The sequence below is a fragment of the Miscanthus floridulus genome, chromosome 1 (assembly GCF_019320115.1).
Source record: "Miscanthus floridulus cultivar M001 chromosome 1, ASM1932011v1, whole genome shotgun sequence".
NCBI classification, from domain to species: domain Eukaryota; kingdom Viridiplantae; phylum Streptophyta; class Magnoliopsida; order Poales; family Poaceae; genus Miscanthus; species Miscanthus floridulus.
The window spans coordinates 141,850,361-141,870,821 of NC_089580.1; the positions used below are offsets into that span (position 1 = coordinate 141,850,361).

General features: G+C 45.0%; 1 protein-coding gene across 1 annotated transcript; it reads left to right on the forward strand.

Annotated features, from left to right (window-relative positions):
- The first annotated feature begins 19,378 nt into the window (after positions 1-19,378).
- Positions 19,379-20,461, forward strand: LOC136495891 (nicotianamine synthase 2-like). The gene has a single exon (XM_066491689.1). The coding sequence runs from the start codon at positions 19,481-19,483 to the stop codon at positions 20,459-20,461; it is 981 nt and encodes a 326-aa protein (XP_066347786.1). The 5' UTR covers positions 19,379-19,480.

Sequence of the window (20,461 nt, forward strand, 5' to 3'; positions counted from 1 at the left end):
AGTATGAGGACATTTTTCCAGCTGAGATACCCCCGGGGCTGCCACCTATGAGAGGGATAGAGCATCAAATCGATTTGATTCCGGGAGCGACCTTGCCCAACCGAGCTGCATATCGAACCAATCCTGAGGAGACTAAGGAAATTCAGCGGCAAGTCCAAGACCTTTTGGACCACGGGTATGTACGTGAAAGCCTTAGTCCTTGTGCCGTTCCTGTACTTTTGGTTCCTAAGAAAGATGGAAGTTGGCGTATGTGTGTTGATTGTAGAGCCATCAATAATATTACTATTCGGTATCGTCATCCTATTCCTAGGCTAGACGACATGCTTGATGAGTTGTGTGGTTCTATAATTTTCACTAAGATTGACTTGTGAAGTGGCTACCACCAGATTAGAATGAAACTTGGAGATGAATGGAAAACTGCATTTAAAACCAAATTCGGGTTGTATGAGTGGTTAGTTATGCCTTTTGGTTTGACAAATGCACCTAGCACTTTCATGCGCTTAATGAATGAGGTTTTAAGAGTTTTTATTGGTCATTTTGTGGTAGTTTACTTTGATGATATATTGATTTACAGCAAGTCTTTTGATGAACATATGGATCACTTACGTGCTGTTTTTAATGCCTTACGTGATGCACGTTTATTTGGTAACCTTGAGAAGTGCATCTTTTGCACGGATCGAGTTTCTTTTCTTGGCTATGTTGTAACTCCACAGGGAATTGAGGTGGACGAGATGAAAATTGAAGCCATAAAGAGCTGGCCGGTTCCCCAAACCGTCACACAGGTGAGGAGTTTTCTTGGTCTTGCAGGATTCTACCGCCGCTTTGTCAAAGATTTCAGCACCATTGCTGCCCCATTGCATGAGTTGACGAAGAAAGGAGTGGTGTTTCATTGGGGAGAGACACATGAGGAGTCCTTTGACACTTTGAAGGACAAGCTTACACACGCACCATTGCTGCAACTTCCAAATTTTGGTAAGACTTTTGAGCTAGAATGTGATGCTAGTGGACTTGGCATTGGTGGCGTTTTGATGCAAGATGGTAAACCTATTGCTTACTTTAGTGAAAAATTACATGGTCCTGTTCTTAATTATTCCACGTATGATAAAGAATTGTATGCACTTGTCCGTTCTTTAGAGACGTGGCGTCATTATTTATGGCCTAAAGAATTTATTATTCATTCTGATCATGAATTGCTTAAGTATCTTCGCTCTCAAAATAATCTGAATCGTAGGCATGCTAAATGGGTTGAATTTATTGAGTCTTTTCCTTATATTATCAAACACAAGAAAGGGAAGGATAATGTGATTGCTGATGCTTTGTCTAGAAGATATACATTGCTGTCTCAACTTGATTGCCGGATTTTTGGTCTTCAATCCATTAAAGAACAATATGCGCTTGATCCTGATTTTAAGGATGTGTTGCTTAATTGTAGAGAGGGACGCACATGAAATAAGTTTATGATCAGCGATGGGTTTTTGTTTAGAGCTAACCGCCTATGCATTCTAGTTGGTTCCGTTCATCTTTTGTTGTTGCAGGAGGCACATGGAGGCGGATTGATGGGACATTTTGGTGCCAAGAAGACAGAGGAGGTGATGTCCACACACTTCTTTTGGCCTAGGATGAGGCGTGATGTGGAGCGGTATGTGGCTCGGTGTGCCACATGTCAAAAAGCTAAGTCGCGATTGAACCCACATGGTTTGTATATGCCTCTTCCTGTTTCTTCTACTCCTTGGGCAGATATATCTATGGATTTTGTGTTGGGATTGTCAAGGACTAAGAGGGGGAGGGATAGTATTTTTGTGGTGGTTGATCGTTTTTCTAAGATGGCACATTTTATTCCTTGTCATAAGAGCGATGATGCTATTCATATTGCTGACCTTTTCTTTCAAGAAATTGTTCGCTTGCATGGTATGCCTTCTACTATTGTTTCAGATCGTGATGCAAAATTCTTGAGTCATTTTTGGCGCACGTTGTGGAATAAATTGGGGACCAAGCTACTGTTTTCTACAACATGTCATCCCCAAACTGATGGGCAAACTGAGGTTGTGAATCGAACATTGTCCACCATGTTGAGAGCCATTTTGAAGCGCAATTTGAAGATGTGGGAAGAGTGTTTGCCGCATGTAGAGTTTGCATATAACAGGGCGAAACATTCCACCACCAAGGTAAGTCCTTTTCAGGTAGTGTATGGTTTTAACCCCCGTGCTCCTATTGATCTTTTGCCTTTACCTACCACTGAGAGAATACATAGTGATGCTAGAGAGCGTGCTGATTTTATTCGTAAGTTGCATGAAACAACTAAAGCAAATATTGAAAGCATGAATGAAAAGTATAGAATTGCTGGTAGTAAAGGTAGAAAAGAGATTAAACTTGAACCGGGTGATTTGGTTTGGTTACATTTAAAAAAAGATAGATTTCTTGAGCTACGTAAGTCTAAATTAATGCCAAGAGCAGCTGGTCCTTATAAGATTATTGAGAAAATAAATGATAATGCATACAAACTTAAGTTGCCACCCGAGTTCGGGGTTAGTCCCACATTTAACATTGCAGATTTGAAACCTTATTTGGGAGAAGCAGATGAGCTTGAGTCGAGGACGACTCCAATTCAAGAGGGGGAGGATGATGAGGACATCACTCCTTTGGATGTACCAGCTGATCCTCCAACCGTCATGCAAGGTCCAATGACCCAGGCTCGAATGCGTCGACTCAATTTACAGGTGAGCTCGTTCTTAAGAGATCATTTTCATACTTTTGAGAATAGACTACTACCTAATGATGTTATCTTGCTTAGGAACATTGGAGAGGGTCAAGAGGGACTAAGAGGACGTGGAGGAGGTGATGATAACCAGCAAGGACGTCCAACACAAGCCGGAGGCCCAGTCCAACACGAATTCGAGTCTGCCTCGGCCTCCAGGACCAGTCTGCCTTAAACTGGTCGCCCAGGACGCATCTGGACTCCGTTTTTGATGATCCACATATGCATGGAAAGCTAATTTGATAAGGAAGCCAATACAAGTGGTTTCATGTCAAAAGCTATTCGGAATCAATGGGAATCATCGAAACAAGTCAGCGTCCAGAATCTGCCAGGGTGCTGCAACACCGTCTTTTGGTCCGTTGGACCATGTATTGAGTTTGGGTCCATTAGGGGCGCGTCCAGGGGTCTTGCACGACCCTAGAGTCTTCATAAACAGTCGTCGCCCCTCCTTTAGGGTTTGGGTTTTGCTTAGATTATTCTGTCAAGAAACAGTTTCGCCGTTCTTCGGTTTGTGAGACCCCAACTCGTGAGATTAATCTTTCATCTGCAATTTGGTTGCATTCTTTCTTGTTCTTGCTTGTGTTCTTCGTTGCGCAGGCAGGGATTAGCCTTATTGGTGAGGTCAACCTGGTCCGTGACTTGGTTGATAACCAGAGGAGCTGTAGTGCTAAGATTGCAGGGTTCGATCTTTCGATCTGAAGCCGGATCAGTGTGTCATTCTCCGCCACAACGATAGTTACCATCACCTGACGAAAGATCAGGATCCCCGTCTCCATTAGAGAGGCAGCATCCGTTCGACTCCAGTAAGGTTCTAGAGAAGGGAATCTGCGACCGGACGCGTCTGGTCAGTACTGACCGGACCCTGAGGGTTCAGCGTCCGGTCGAGTACAGTAAGCATCTAGTGAGGGTTTAATGTGACCGGACACGTCCGGTCAGTGGTGATTGGACCCTGCCTGCGTCCGGTCAACACATATTCACTGGTTTGCGGGTTGAACTGACCGGAGCGTCCGGTCAACATGACCGGAGCGTCTGGTCACCCCGCAGAAGCTCATAACGGTTCGTTTTTCAGGCTGCCTTATAAATAGAAGCTCCACTCGTGTGTGGAGTTACTTTTGCTCATTCCAACAGCTGAGAAACACATTTGTGAGTGCCAAGAAGAGTAAGGTCCTAGTGAGGTGATTGAGATTTGAGAATCCAAGAGAGTAGCCTCATTAGTGAATCAAGAGTAGCAAAGTGTGCATCCATCTTCTCATTAGGCTTCGCGTGGTCAAGTGAGAGTTCGTGCTTGTTACTCTTGGTGATCGCCATCACCTAGACGACTTGGTGGTGATTGGGAGCTTGGTGATCACCCGGCGGAGCTTGTGGGTGACCCAACTCAAGTTGTGAGCGGCTTTGGGTGATTCGCCACGACGGAGTGTCGAAGAATCAACCCGTAGAGAGCACTTGATCCTTGCGCGGATCAAGGGAGAGCTACACCCTTGCGCGGGTGCTCCAACGAGGACTAGTAGGGAGTGGCGACTCTCCAATACCTCGGCAAAACATCGCCGCGTTCCTCTCTCCCTATTTACTTTGAGCATTTACTTTGAGCAATTCAATATTTGTCTTTATATTCATAGAATTGCCATGCTAGAGTAAGTTTGGAACATAGGTTGCAAGTCCGTTGTGCGTTAGATCAATAGAAACACTTTTCTAGGCACAAGGGGTTAATTGGGCTAACCATAGGATTTGATTATTGCAAGAAAATTTAGAATTAGCCTAATTCACCCCCCCTCTTGGGCATCTTGATCCTTTCAATTGCTATCAGAGCCTTGTGCTCACGTTTTTAAGCTTAATCGCTTAGAGCAAGATGTCTCACGGAGATGGACCTCCTCCTATCTTTGAGGGAGATGACTTTCCATATTGGAAAATCCGCATGGAGGCGTACTTGGAAGCTCTAGACGTTGGTATTCTTAGAACCACCTCACAAGGCTTCCCAAAACCTCGGGATGCTACTAACTTACAAGGCGATGAGGTTAATTATGAAAAATAGAATGCAAAGGCTCGAAACACCATATTTAGAGGCCTTTGCAAAGACGTGTTCAATCGCGTAAGGAACCACAAAGACGCCCATGCACTATGGTCGGACGTTTGTGCGCTCCATGAGGGAACCAAGAGTGAGCATGAGGAACGCTATCATCTTGTAATTAAAAAGCTAAATTCATTTGAGATGCTTCCCAAAGAAAGTGCTAATGAGATGTACTCTCGTTTAAATGTTCTTGTAGAGGAAGTCAATGGGCTTGGACTTACTCAAATGTCACCATCCGACGTTGTGAGAAAGATCTTGAGTGTCCTCCCCATTGACAAATATGGGCACATTGTGACCGTGCTACATCAAGGTGATCTTTCCGCCACTACACCGACACAAATCTTGGGAAAGATCAATGCTCATGAGATGTACATGCACATCACGCCACAAGATGGCTCATCCTCTACAAAGAAGAAAGAGAAGGACTTAGCATTCAAAGCTAGCCAAGATAAGGGCAAAGCAAGACTTGAGTATGAGAGCTCAAGTGATGAAGAAGATGATGAAGAAAGTCTTGCTCTCATAGTGAAGAAGACCGCCAAGATGCTAAAGAAGCTAAACAAGAGTGGCATCAAGTTTGATGGCAAGAAGAAGAAGTTCTTCACTAGCTCAAGAAGAAAGCCAATCTCCGAGATGGATTGCTACAATTATGGCGAACTTGGCCATCTAGCTCATCAATGCACAAAGCCCAAGAAAGACAAGTTCAAGAACAAGAACAAGGGCAAGAAAGATGACTCAAGTAATGAAGATGAAGATGAGAAGAAAAAGAACAAGCCATACAAGAAGAGAGATGGCAAAAAGAGGGACTTCTACAAGAAGAAGAAAAGTGAAAAGGCATACATCGTCGGTGATTGGCTCACGGACATTGATTCATCTAGTGGATCATCCGATGATGATAGTGACAATGAGAAGGTGGCCACCATTGCTATTGATCTTCCATCTTCACCGCCACCATCGCCATCATCCTCTACACACCTATGCCTTATGGCCAAGGGTGAACGCAAGGTAACTAATAATGATGATAGTAGTGATGATGAGCAAGCTAGTGATGGTGATAGCGATAGCGATGATGATGATTCACCTTCATATGATGATCTTATCAAAATACTAAGAAAATACACTAAGATCATTAGAAAGAGTAGAGCTAAAAATGAAAAGCTTTATGCTAAAAATGATTCACTCTTAGCTAAATGCGATACATTGGAAAAGGCTAATGTTGAGCTCAAAGAAACAAATGATTCTATATCATCCAAACTCAAGGAGCTTAAATCTTCTAAGAAAGAGCTTAAAGATAAACATGATAAACTTGAGTGGGTGCACAATGAGCTCATCACTAGCCACAACAAGCTAAAAGATGAATACACTACTCTTAAGATCAATCATGATACTCTTGTTATTGCTCAAGAATTTTTACCAAATGAGCCACATGATGCTACTAACCATGTTGTCAAGATTGATATAGCTACTTCATGTGATGATTTATTTGATGAGAGCATTGAGCAAGGATATAGTAGCAAAGGCAAGCAAGTGGTTGAGTGCAATGACTATGATGAGTATGTCAAGCTCAAGAGTGATAATGAGAAGCTCATGAAAGATCTTGAAGAGATGAAAAGCCACAACACCATTGTGCTAGAAACTCTTGATCATGACAAAGAGTTGATCCTTGAGAATAAGAAGCTCAAAGAAGAAAACAAGAAGCTCAAGGAAGAGAAGAAAGATGATGCTCTAAAGGAAGAAAATAAGAAGCTCAAGTTGGAGAAAGAGCATCTCAAGATTGGGTTGAGCAAGTTTGCTAGAGGCAAGCACCTCCAAAGTGAGCTACTTATGAACACCGTCATGAAGATGGATATAAGTGGCATTGGATATGTGGCAAGTGTAGAGAAGAAGAAGGCTCAAGCTCAACAACAACAATCAAAGCTAAAGCCAAAGCTAAAGAGATGTTTTGAGTGTGGACAAGAAGGCCACTTTGCTCATGAGTGTCAAACTCCACCGCCACAACCCTTGCCCAAGCATGCTAGACCCTTTGCTTTCAATGCTCACTACATACTTAGAAAGGACTCTAGTGGGAAGATGAAAGTCATGTTCTTAGGACCCCCTAACAAGAATAGGCCTAAGAAGATTTGGGTGGCTAAGTCACTTGTTGAGAAGGTGAAGGGCCCTCAACAAGTTTGGATTCCTAAAGCTTGAATCTCTTGTGTGTAGGTGAACTACAAGACCGGTGGAAGTCATTGGGTTATTGATAGTGGTTGCACTCAACATATGACCGGTGATCCTCGTATGTTCACCTCACTAGATGAAGAAGTAGATGGACAAGAGAAAATAACATTTGGAGATAATTCAAAGGGCAAGGTTAAAGGATTGGGCAAAGTGGCAATATCAAATGATCATTCCATCTCCAATGTGCTATATGTTGCTTCATTGAGCTTCAACTTGCTATCCGTTGGACAATTGTGTGATCTTGGCTTCCAATGCTTGTTCACCGAGAAGGAAGTTATTGTATCCAAGGTAGATGATAATCAAGTGATATTCAATGGATTTAGATACAACAACTTATATCTAGTGGACTTCACCTCTGAAGATGCAAATTTGAAGACTTGCCTATTCACCAAAACAACACTTGGGTAGCTATGGCATAGAAGACTTGCTCATGTTGGGATGAGCTCACTCAAGAAGCTTATGAAGAATGATTTGGTGAGAGGGTTGAAGGATGTGAAGTTTGAAAAGGATAAGCTTTGTAGTGCATGTCAAGATGGCAAGCAAGTTGCAAATACTCATCCAACCAAAGCTTTCATGTCAACCACAAGAGTGCTAGAACTCCTACACATGGATTTATTTGGACCAACAACATACAAGAGTTTGGGAGGGAATCTCTATTGTCTTGTGATTGTTGATGACTATTCAAGGTATACATGGGTATTCTTCCTTCATGACAAATCTGAAGTTGCATCTTGTTTCAAGAAGTTTGCCAAGAGAGCTCAAAATGAATTTGAAGTGAAGCTCAAGAAGATAAGAAGTGACAATGGCAAAGAATTTGACAACACAAACATTGAAGCCTATTGTGATGAAGTTGGGATCAAGCATGAAGTCTCCACAACTTATACTCCTCAACAAAATGGTGTAGTTGAGAGGAAGAACCGGACTTTGATCACTCTTGCAAGGACAATGCTAGATGAGTACAACACCCCCGAAGCTCTATGGGCGGAAGCAATCAACACCACATGCTATGCATCAAACCGCTTATTCCTTCAAAAGTTCCTTGGCAAGACACCTTATGAGTTGCTCAATGGGAAGAAGCCGGATGTCTCCTTCTTTAGGGTGTTTGGTTGCAAATGCTACATCTACAAGAAGCGGCAACACCTAGGGAAATTCCAAAGACGTTGTGATATTAGTTTTCTTGTTGGTTACTCATCGAAGTCCAAAGCATATAGAGTATTTAATCATGCCACCGGCTTGGTTGAAGAAACATACGATGTGGAATTTGATGAATCTAACGGCTCCCAAGGAGCACATGAGATTCTTGATGATGTAGGTGATGAACCATTGAGGGAGTCTATGAAGAATATTCTGGTGGGAGACATCAAGCCAAAAGATGATGAAGATGATGTACAAGTCATTGATCAACCTTCTTCATCAAGTATACCACAAGATGGTGAAAAAGATGGGAGAGTAGAAAATGAAGATACTCATATCTCCCATGAGCAAATGGTGGTACGAGCACAAGATGTTGATGCTCCACAACCTCCTCCCCAAGTGGTCAATAGAAGAAATACACCTCTCCTACAAGATCATCCACAAGATCTCATCATAGGGAGTCCATCAAAGGGTGTAATGACTCGATCTTAAAAACTTACTTCATTTATTGCTCATCACTTTTTTGTCTCTTGCTATGAGCCTACCAAGGTAGAAGAAGCTCTTAAAGATCCGGATTGGATCAATGCCATGCATGAAGAGTTGAACAACTTCACTCGCAATGAAGTTTGGACTCTTGAAGAGCGACCAAAAGGTGCAACAGTCATTGGAACGAAGTGGGTGTTCCGCAACAAGCAAGATGATCAAGGTGTTGTTGTGAGGAACAAGGCAAGACTAGTTGCAAAGGGGTTCTCTCAAGTTGAAGGTTTGGATTTTGGAGAGACCTTTGCACCGGTTGCAAGATTAGAAGCCATCTGTATCCTACTTGCATATGCATCACATCATGAAATGAAACTATATCAAATGGATGTGAAAAGTGCATTTTTAAATGGCTTTATTAATGAACTAGTCTATGTTGATCAACCTCCCGGGTTTGAAGACCCTAGATATCCTAATCATGTTTATAGGTTGTCCAAGGCACTATATGGGCTTAAGCAAGCCCCAAGAGCTTGGTATGAGCGCCTTCGGGACTTCCTCATTGAGAAGGGCTTCACCATTGGGAAGGTCGACACCACACTATTCACCAAGAAGCTTGATGGGCATATCTTCATTTGTCAAGTATATGTTGATGATATCATCTTTGGATCATCAAATGAAGACTCATGCAAAGAATTTGGTGAATTGATGTCGAAGGAGTTCGAGATGTCAATGATTGGTGAGCTTACATTCTTTCTTGGTTTTCAAGTCAAGCAAATGAGAGAAGGCATCTTCATCTCTCAAGAGAAATACACAAAAGATCTTCTCAAGAGATTCAAGATGGATGAATGTAAGCCAATCAAGACACCAATGCCTACCAATGGACATCTCGACCTAGATGAGGGAGGTAACCCGGTTGATCAAACTCTCTACCGTTCCATGATTGGTAGCTTGTTATATTTAACCGCATCTAGGCCCAACATCATGTTTAGTGTGTGTATGTGTGCTAGATTTCAAGCTAATCCTAAGGAAACACATTTAATTGTCATAAAAAGAATCCTTAGGTATCTTAAGCACACACCAAGCATTGGCCTTTGGTATCCCAAAGGAGCTATATTTGAATTAATTGGCTACTCCGATTCGAATTACGCCGGATGCAAAGTTGATAGAAAAAACACATCCGGAGGGTGCCATTTGCTTGGTAGATCACTTGTGTCTTGGTCCTCCAAGAAACAAAATAGTGTGGCTTTGTCCACCGCCGAAGCGGAATACATTGCCGTGGGTGCTTGTTGTGCACAAATTTTATATATGAAACAAACTTTGCTAGACTATGGTGTAGTTCTAGAAAAGGTACATCTTTTGTGCGACAATGAAAGTGCGGTAAAACTTGCAAATAATCTGGTTCAACACTCTCGCACCATGCATATAGATATCCGCCATCACTTTCTAAGAGATCATGTTGCTAAAAATGATATATCACTAGAAGGTATAAGAACCGAAGATCAATTAGCGGATATCTTCACTAAACCGCTAGATGAGGCTACATTTTGTAAATTGCGGAATGAGCTCAATGTACTTGACTTTAGCAACTTCACAAAAAAATGAGCTTGTGTTGTCCCTTGCATTCATTGTAATATACAACATGTTTAATTTTTGGCAATGCATATAGGGCTTGTCTAACATGGTTAAGATAACCGCCGAAAAGCGTGTGAAGAAGCTTAACCTTGGATCAAACTTGACAAGCAACTAGATTTACTTACAAAGTATTGCATATGCATGGATGTTGTTTTTGTCGTTTTGTTCCATTTGCCCTTTTATTGCCTATTTTCTTAAAAAGAATTATAGCCTAAGGCAAAATATCTTGAAAAATATGAGGGTTTGAGAGAGGTCACTCACATCAGTCCCAATTGGTGCTTATTTGGATCTTATTCAAGTTGGGACTTGATTGGGAACAGGCAACGCGAAGGAACGTTGAAGATTTGCTGGAAAAGGACCACCGGACGCTGCACCGGACGTTGCTGTCTAGCGTCCGGTCAGTTCACAGGAGGTGAACATAAGCTGAAGGAGTGACCGGACGCTACGCTTGTGCGTCCGGTCAGGAAGGGATCCAGCATCCGGTCGTTTGAAGAAGAAACAGGCTGAACTGACCGGACCCTGCCTGTGTCCGGTCATGGACTACCGGACGCGTCTGGTTGTGATTCCACAGGAATTGGACCTCTCTAGAATCGACCGGACACTGGGTGGTAGCGTCCGGTCGCTACCACCGGAGTGTCCGGTCAGTGGATCTCGTGCGGCATCCGGACTCCTCTTCTGTTTCCTATTCTGTCGCATTGGGGGTCCTCATTTAACCGCAGCCATCGCGTGCGTCTTGACCTAACCCCATACACCACCGCAGCTTTCTCATGCCTGAGCGCCGCGCTGCCACAGCTCTTCCACGCTGCCGAGCACCTCGTGCCCTCACAGCCACGCCTCCTCCCGCGTTGCGCTGAGCGCTCGTCCTTGCAGCCGCATCCGCTCCACCTTATGTCCCCGCGCCGAGCACCACAGCCACGTGCCGAGCACGACCGAGCGCCGCCGCAGCCGTGCCCGTGCGCCTGGCACCACCAGCCAGCGAGCCAGCCTCAATGAGAGCCATTGCAGCCGCGCGCCGTCGTCTGATCTCGAGCACCAAGCGCCATCCAAGCCCGCACCTGTCATGCCCTAGCCCTGCCTCCTCGTTGGTAAGGCCCTGCTTGTGTCCTAGCACTCTCTTCGCTTGATCTAGATTGTTTTCAATCCACTGACCTTAATCGCAACCAGGGCCATCGATTCATCGTGAACCCTAACCCTAGCCAGTTCCGAGGCTTCCCCCGCGTGACACGTCTCTTCTTCTCTCGGATCGCCGGTTCGTCAGGTAGAAAGCCCGTCGCCTCAATTTCGTACCTATATTGCTTGCTTCCTAGGGTTTTCGCATCTATTAGATATATTGTATTTATTTGTATATCCATCTACTCCATCGTGCAGCGAGTCGGTGCCGTTGAGGTTCTTGTGGTAGTTGTCAGTCAACTCAGAGCCAAGCTCACGAGTACGGATCGAGGCCAAGCCTCGGGAGTGTCAGTTTGACAGTTGATCTTCGTCAGTGGCAGTTCATCTTCTTGTTAGATCAGATGGCTCGCACCAAGAACGTTGGTGGTGGTTTAGGAGATGACGATCGGAGGCCCCCGCCTCACCAGCCTATAGGACCAAAAGGCAAGGTAACGAAGCAGGTTACTTCTAAGAAGCGCAAGTACCCCGATGCAGAGACAGCGAGAGCAGCAGCAGTTGCTGAGGCCACAGAGCGTGCCGAGAGAGGAGGTGCCCATAGTGGAGTTGTCATATCAGATCATCTGGCACTAGACGCGCAGGGCAGACTTAGGGAGATTGAGCGACTTCATGGTAGTCCATTTGGGACTGTCATGATGGCAGGACGTCGTCTGGCTATTGAGGAGCCTCAGCGTCAGGGGGAGTCTCAACAGGAGCCACAGCAGTAGCCCCCACCAGCAGAGCCTCAGCCAGCTCAAGAGACTTAGGAGGGCTAGCAGGCCGAGGAGACTGAGCAGGCACCCCAGCTACGCCACTCTGGTCGTACCAGTGCTACCATTCCACCAAGGCTAGCTACACAGCATAGGGGTTCACGCCCACCGCCTAGACCACAGGGTCCGCCTCTAGTGGTACATCTTGACTTGAGGGCCACCATAGCCAGACAGGTTCGCCAGCTGAGGTTTGTTGAGTTTGACATGTGGTTCCCTCCGAGGAGGGATGAGAGAGCAGCAGAGGGTTTCTATACACCGCTCCAGGAGGATTTCTATAATGCTTATCTCAACAGTGGGGCAGTGTTCAGATCTCAATGGGTATGCAGTATAGAGTCTATTGTGGCAATAGCCGGAGAGCATATCCACCCCTACTTGTCATATTTGCCGGGGCTGACAGATCTGATTGGCCGGACTGGACTGTATGTACCATCTTGGGTTCGGCAGTTTTATGCTTCACTCTACGTTGACCCGCAGCATAACTTCATACACTTTGCATTCAACGGCAGAGACTATAGGGTGATGAGTTTTAGGGCTCAGGAGATACTGAGGCTACAGGATCAGCCTGTCAGGCATGAGGTATGTTATGGACAGTAGGAGCCTCCCAGGCGTCCTCATGGAGGTTTAGTGCCACCTACTGATCTTGTGCAACATTGCTTCAAAGAGCCCTTTGGTGAGGGGTCGAGGAGGAACCCCAGTGACCTTACTCCTATAGCTCGTGTGCTAGAGGCTATCATCAGGAGAACACTACTTCCCAAGTTGGCATACAGAGAGGGTCTGACTCTACTACAGCTCTAGCTCCTTAATGCCCTGATGCAGCAGACCGTGTTTGACATTTGGGACCTCCTTCTATCAGAGATGGAGGATACTATAGCTGAGGGATTCAAGGGTCACAGACAGCTTCCCTATGCACATTGGATCACCTTCTTGATGCTTAAGTCTGTGTAGGTTAGGACCCCAGAGATGGTTGCCGAGTACAAAGGTGCCACCACAGAGTTTCCAGCATATAACATGGCATAGAGGATCAGGCACAGCACACCTCAGGCACCCACTCAGCCTAGCAGACGTCTAGATGTTCTAGAGTCAGCAGCTCAGTAGGACAAGATCATCATAGGCATAGCCGCCACTGAGGAGGAGCAGCTTGAGGCACAGCAGGAGGCGACAAAGTCTAGTGACTACTCAGAGGCTCCCTTCGTCTGTATGCCGCCAGTCCTTCTACAGCAGCTCCAGTCATCATGACTACTCAGAGACTCCCTTCGTCTGTCGCCTCCTCAGATCCTACGACAGATGTCCTAGCAGCATCATAGGCAGCACCTGCCCCAGCTGAGACCCAGACCACTTCAGAGACACTTCCAGCCATAGAGGGTCAGTCAGTTCAGAGCTCAGGGTCAGATGATGATGGTGCCCAGTTTCATCTTGCTCCATGTACTTCAGCGCCCGTCTCGTCTGCTGCAGCCCCGCCGACCGACCCTTAGGTTTTGGTGTTTGACGCCAAAGGGGGAGAGGGTACGAGTATGTAGACTCAGGGGGAGCGATGTTTAGGGGGAGCTAGTTATCTAGTATTAGCTTATTATATACATTTGGAGGCTTATTTGTGTGATACACTATTACGTTTATGCATTCGTGTGTTTATCTTCATGCATACTATTATATCTACGTGATTGTGATATATATCACTTGTGTTATGCTCATTTGCCTTTGTTTCCGCGTTTATACTTTGATGCAAATGAACTTTGTTACTTGTACTCTTGCTTAATTCATATCCTTTGAGTACATTGTGTTGGCTTAGGTCATATAAGCTTGATTAACTCTTTTGTTCTTATTGACAAAAGCTTATATGAACCAAGCCCGTCAAAAACCTCACTCTTTCACATACTCGAGGTGGTATTGTCATCAATCACCAAAAAGGGGGAGATTGAAAGCATCTAGGCCCCTAGTTGGATTTCGGTGATTAATGTCAATACAAGATTATTATGACTAACGTGTGTTTTGCAGAGGCAATTAAGTTAGGTCATGGTAATGGAGATCGATTGGGCAATCGAGGTGGTCATGCCCCTACGATGGAAATCGTTTCGGTTTTCAAAGAATGGACGACAAGGTTAAGGATGACTAGTTCTAAGTGTCGATTGGAGTTGGAGAGACACTTAGAGTAGTTTAGGACTTTGTTTTTTCCTTTGGCCGTACTATTAAGGGGGGTATGGATGGGTAGCTTGACCTAGTGAGTCTAGTGAGTTAGGTGTGGTGCACACTTGTTAAAACTAGCACTAGGTAGCTCCTATGAATGCCTAAGATCCTTTGGAGCAAACTTCATTCACATATGATCGAGAGTTGGAAGTGAATGGAGGGTCAAATGCTGACCGAACGCGGGCTCCGGTGCGACCGGACGCTGGCCGCAGGGTCCGGTCAGTTCATTTGATCAAGAGAGTACGTTCGGTGCGACTAGATGCTGGAGTGGTCAAGTGACCGGACGCTGAGAGGCAGCGTCCGGTCGACTCCAGTAAGGTTCCAGAGAAGGGAATCTGCGACCGGACGCGTCTGGTCAGTACTGACCAGACCCTGAGGGTTCAGCGTCCGGTCGAGTACAGTAAGCATCTAGTGAGGGTTTAATGCGACCGGACGTGTTCGGTCAGTGGTGATCGGACCCTGCCTGCGTCCGGTCAACACATATTCACTGGTTTGCGGGTTGAACTGACCGGAGCGTCCGGTCAACATGACCGGAGCGTCCGGTCACCCCGCAGAAGCTCATAACAGTTCGTTTTTCAGGCTGCCTTATAAATAGAAGCTCCACTCGTGTGTGGAGTTACTTTTGCTCATTCCGACAGCTGAGAAACACGTTTGTGAGTGCCAAGAAGAGCAAGGTCCTAGTAAGGTGATTGAGATTTGAGAATCCAAGAGAGTAGCCTCATTAGTGAATCAAGAGTAACAAAGTGTGCATCCATCTTCTCATTAGGCTTCGCGTGGTCAAGTGAGAGTTCGTGCTTGTTACTCTTGGTGATCGCCATCACCTAGACGGCTTGGTGGTGATTGGGAGCTTGGTGATCACCCAGCGGAGCTTGTGGGTGACCCAACTCAAGTTGTGAGCGGCTTTGGGTGATTCGCCGCGACGGAGTGTCGAAGAATCAACCCGTAGAGAGCACTTGATCCTTGCGCGGATCAAGGGGGAGCTACACCCTTGCGCGGGTGCTCCAACGAGGACTAGTGGGGAGTGGCGACTCTTCGATACCTCGGCAAAACATCGCCGCGTTCCTCTCTCCATATTTACTTTGAGCATTTACTTTGAGCATTTACTTTGAGCAATTCAATACTTGTCTTTACATTCATAGAATTGTCATGCTAGAGTAAGTTTGGAACATAGGTTGCAAGTCCGTTGTGCGTTAGATCAATAGAAATATTTTTCTAGGCACAAGGGGTTAATTGGGCTAACCATAGGATTTGATTATTGCAAGAAAATTTAGAATTAGCCCAATTCACCCCCCCTCTTGGGCATCTTGATCCTTTCAGAGCCCTTTCATGTCTGCAAACAAAAAGGGTGTTCGGCTGGTCAGGTACCAGCTTGTTCCAGCTTGTTTCAGCTTATTCGCTCTCATGGAATACTATTGAATCATCCAAAATCAGCCCAAACCTGACCATCCAAAATCAAGAAACCAATTTTACTTATCCCTGGAGAGCAGGACAACAATTCTGGGACACTGACAATGCTGGTCAAGTCTTATGCTACAAGCCTGCTCACAGCCTATGAAATATCACTCTCTCTCTGGAAAAGTGTTAGAACTTTGTTGCTACTTCCTACCATGTTTGAAGGTTTTCCAAGCATTTTTTTATCATATTCAAATTTGACTTGTCTATAGTTGATCTTAGCAAACAACAACAAGAGTAATATTCCATACACAAGTAGTGCAAGTGACCCAAACTTCTGCAGTTATAAAGTATAATCACATATGCTACCAAGGACTACAATTTTAGTTGTTGTACCAGGATACTAGTTTTGGTTTCACCCTTCCCCACACCCCACACAGAGCGGAAGCTCTTTGCACTAGGTACGCCCTTTTTTTACGAGGATACCGGTTTTCATTTTGGGTATGTGATATTAGACCTGCTTGATTTGGAGTGTCTTTATCCAGTGGATTAAAATGACTTGTTGCTTCTGGTTGTTTTATACAAATCGTCATTGTTTTCTGTGGAAATATCCTCTATGTTCTCATGATTTGATTTTATGCTTATTTTTTTTACTGGTTAGTGACTTTTAGTAATCTGTGTTATTGATCGCATGGTTTGTCCTTTCTTCTTTTTGCAGTCAGACCGTTTCTTCAATGCCTTGAAAGGTCATGGTGCGCTATCTCGTTTGGTCATACTTCCTTTTGAGAGCCATGGGTACTCTGCTAGGGAGAGTACTATGCACGTCCTCTGGGAGACCGATAGGTGGCTGCAGAACTACTGTGTAAACGGTGCTAGCAAGGTTGACTCAGTATCAGAGGCTGACAGTGAAAACAAAACATTGTCAGCTAGTGGTGGCAGTGCAGCCCGTGAAGGTCTAAACCCTGAGGGACTCTCATCATTACCACGATTGCTTCTGTGGTAAGTTTTTTCCTTGCTTGCTGCTTCTCATGAAGAAAAAAAATACACTTGTTTGTCTGTTGGGTTAATTGGCGCTCCTAATATTAGTTGTGGTGTAATCCAAATTCAGTTATGTATAAGATAAAGGCTAACTTCTGCCGGAGCGAAGCGAGGGCCGTCGCCTATTAGGGTTTTTCATCTATATATACTTCCTGTAAGCCGTCGTCTTGGGATAAAAAAAAATTGTAAATCCCTAACGTTTGTAACCTCACCCGATATAGTGAAGATTTATTGGCTGGTGCCTGTGGTTTTTTCTCTTCTTCCTTGGAAGGGTTTTTCGCGTTAAAATCTCGTGTCCCCTGTGTTTGATCTACTGTTCTTCATCATTTATATTGTCTATCGTTTCTAACAATATTGTCACACTTGTTTGTCTGTTGGGTTAATTGGCGCTCCTGAGATTGTCTTACATAGGATTTATGATACCTGCTTTGAAGCTCGTTGTACAGACTATGAAATAAATTTCTCATTCGCTTAATTATCTTATATCAAAGTTTCCACACGGAACAGGCTGCTAACAATTTTGTCTTAAATCTCTTACTGTGCAAACGCATGTAATCGTGTAAACAAACTTTTGTTGTGATGCATTTTAAAAATTAAGCATTTCAATACTAAATGATAATAAAAGAAATGGTTTCAGTTTCAGTAACTTGTTAGTTTTATTTTGTGCAGCTTATAGAGGAGTGTTTAATGGTTGAATTGTGCATCCATGTGCATGAACTTGTATACTTTTCTCAATATGCATCCTTCATAAAAAATATGATAACACCTTGATTTCGTACAGATCAACTTTCTTCAGTTGGTGTTCATGAAACATTATCTGGACAACTGACAGCGAGCCTAAAGGGAAAAATAAAGTGTATCGTTGCACTTGTGCCAGAACTGGTGCTCCTTACCGTCTACCAGGGATGGCTTGATTGGCATCATATTTGTTTGGATTTCTTCAAGTGATCATGTTACTGACATGTAGGAGCTTAGAGAACATTTGGAAATGGAGGTGCTTAGAGAAGGTGTTTAGTGAGAACTTTTTATCATCTGCCATTAGCACCTAGCTTCTGATGCTTTTCTCAATAAGGAGATTATTAAAATTGAAGTCACCTGCATCGAGTTGATACAACCCTCTCGATAGCACTCAAGATCTCTGCATATTACGATACACACAACGTACAAACTTTAAAGAGTAAAAGGTTAATGTGTCCCCTGAACTAGTTGAATTTGAAACTCTTTGAACTTTAGTACCGGATAACATACACATTTTAACTTTTAAAACCAAACAAAATACCCCCATTGACCATTTCAACATGGTTTGTTGGATGTTTTTGCTGATGTGGCAGTGGGTCCCACCTGTCATTTGGTCTCTCTCTCTCTTTCTCTTATATAAAAAAGCATAACTTTTCATATGAAGTAGTGTGAATACAGATTTTATATCAAAGTTGTAGAGCTCGACACGATCCATGACTTTATAATTGATAACTTTTTATTTAATATATTTTAGATGCTTAAATATACGTCTTAAGTTCCTAGACTTTAAAATTCAATTTTTTTTTGATTTTTTTCAAATGGCGTCGAATGTTGACGTAGTCTATACCTTGTAGTCCACAACTTTTAAAATCTGAGATTGTTTAGAGACCCAAATTTTCTTTTGATGTTTTTCTAATTTTGAAATTTATTCTTTTGAATTTTTTAAATTACCTCTGGTGTTGACTTGGTATACACCAAAGTTGTAGCTCTCAACATGATCTATAATTTTGTAGTTGATAACTTTTTTATTGAGATCATTAAGAGGACTGAATTTTTTGTGTTCGGAAAATTCAAAGAAATTGGATTTCAAGATCTGAGAAATTAAAATAAACATTTGGGCCTCTAAATGAACCTAGAAAAAAAATATTATCAACCACAAAGTTACATATTGATAGCTTCAACTTTGATGTAGACCACATCAACATTAGAGAGAAAGAGAAATGAGATTGGTTTGCTCTTCCTTTTTCTTATTGGGATTGAGGGAGGAGTTTTCTTAATTAATTGTTTTTTTTTTAAAAAAACTTGTTTTTGTTTTAATTTTTGTAATCACTCGTTATTAAGAAAAGAAGATTAGTTATTCTCAGGTGGAGATGCTCAGTTGCCTGACCAGGTCATGGTGTGGACGTGGCAAGCCCACTTCGGGAAGGGACCAAAAACAGGGCTACCACTTTCAGGGCGTGACGTGGACGTGTTGAAGATCCGGAACATTCGCCGTGAAATGTAAACATCATCATAATAATAATAACGAGGCATGAAACTGGTCTTGGCCGTGGACGCGTGAAGCGCGCCATGCGTTCGACATGCATGTAATCGGATGGCTCGCAGTCCTCCTCAGGTACTACTAATAATAAACTACTGGAGTACTTCACAGCCACATACGTCCACGTTTCATCAAAAACAAAACACATGCACGTCAACTGGAGCCGCCATCGGTTTACATGCCGCATCTCTGAAGGCCGGATCAGTGACAGTGAGGCACTGATGAACGAACTGCCGTGACATTCTATATATACCCTCGGTTCCTGTTCCAATTCTCATCAAGCAGCACGAGTTGTCGAACACTTGCCTGCTCTTGAGCTCAAAGACATCATCGGCTGCTTCTCGTGCTCTCCTCAGCTTCCCAACTGCAACTGTAGCAGCGAAACTCTACCAACTGCCATGGATGCCCAGAACGTGGAGGTTGCTGCCCTGGTGCAGAAGATCGCGGCCCTCCACGCCGACATCGCCAAGCTGCCGTCGCTGAGCCCGTCCCCCGTCGTCGACGCGCTGTTCACCAACCTCGTCATGGCCTGCGTCCCGCCGAGCCCCGTCGACGTGACCAAGCTCGGCCCGGACGCGCAGAGGATGCGAGAGGAACTCATCCGCCTCTGCTCCGACGCCGAGGGCCACCTTGAGGCGCACTACGCCGACATGCTCGCCGCCTTCGACAACCCGCTCGACCACCTCGGCCGCTTCCCTTACTTCAGCAACTACATCAACCTGAGCAAGCTCGAGTACGACCTCCTGATCCGCTATGTCCCGGGCCTGGCGCCTTCCCGCATCGCCTTCGTCGGGTCAGGCCCCCTGCCGTTCAGCTCACTCGTGCTCGCCGCCCGCCACCTGCCGAACGCGCTGTTCGACAACTACGACCGGTGCGGCGCCGCCAATGACCGTGCCCGGAAGCTGGTCCGCGCGGACGAGGGCCTGCGCAAGCGAATGTCCTTCCACACCGCCGACGTCGCCAACCTCACGGACGAGCTCCGCAAGTACGACGTGGTCTTCCTGGCGGCGCTCGTCGGCATGGCGGCCGAGGACAAGGCCAAGGTGGTCGCGCACCTTGGCAGGCACATGGCGGACGGAGCGGCTCTCGTCGTGCGGAGCGCTCACGGGGCTCGCGGGTTCCTGTACCCGATCGTCGATCCGGAGGACATCCGGCGCGGCGGGTTCGACGTGCTTGCAGTGTACCACCCGGACGACGAGGTCATCAACTCCGTCATCATCGCGCGTAAGATCGACGCCCACGCGAAGGGACTTCAGAATGGGCACGCGCATGCGCGCGGCGCGGTGCCGATAGTGAGCCCGCCGTGCAAGTGCTTTAAGATGGAGGCGAACGCGCACCAGAAGAGGGAGGAGATGGCGACGACGGAGCTGTCCATCTGA

Excerpts from the sequence above, each read along its gene's own strand:
- LOC136495891 (XM_066491689.1), top strand. The coding sequence starts at position 19,481 with ATGGATGCCCAGAACGTGGAGGTTGCTGCCCTGGTGCAGAAGATCGCG.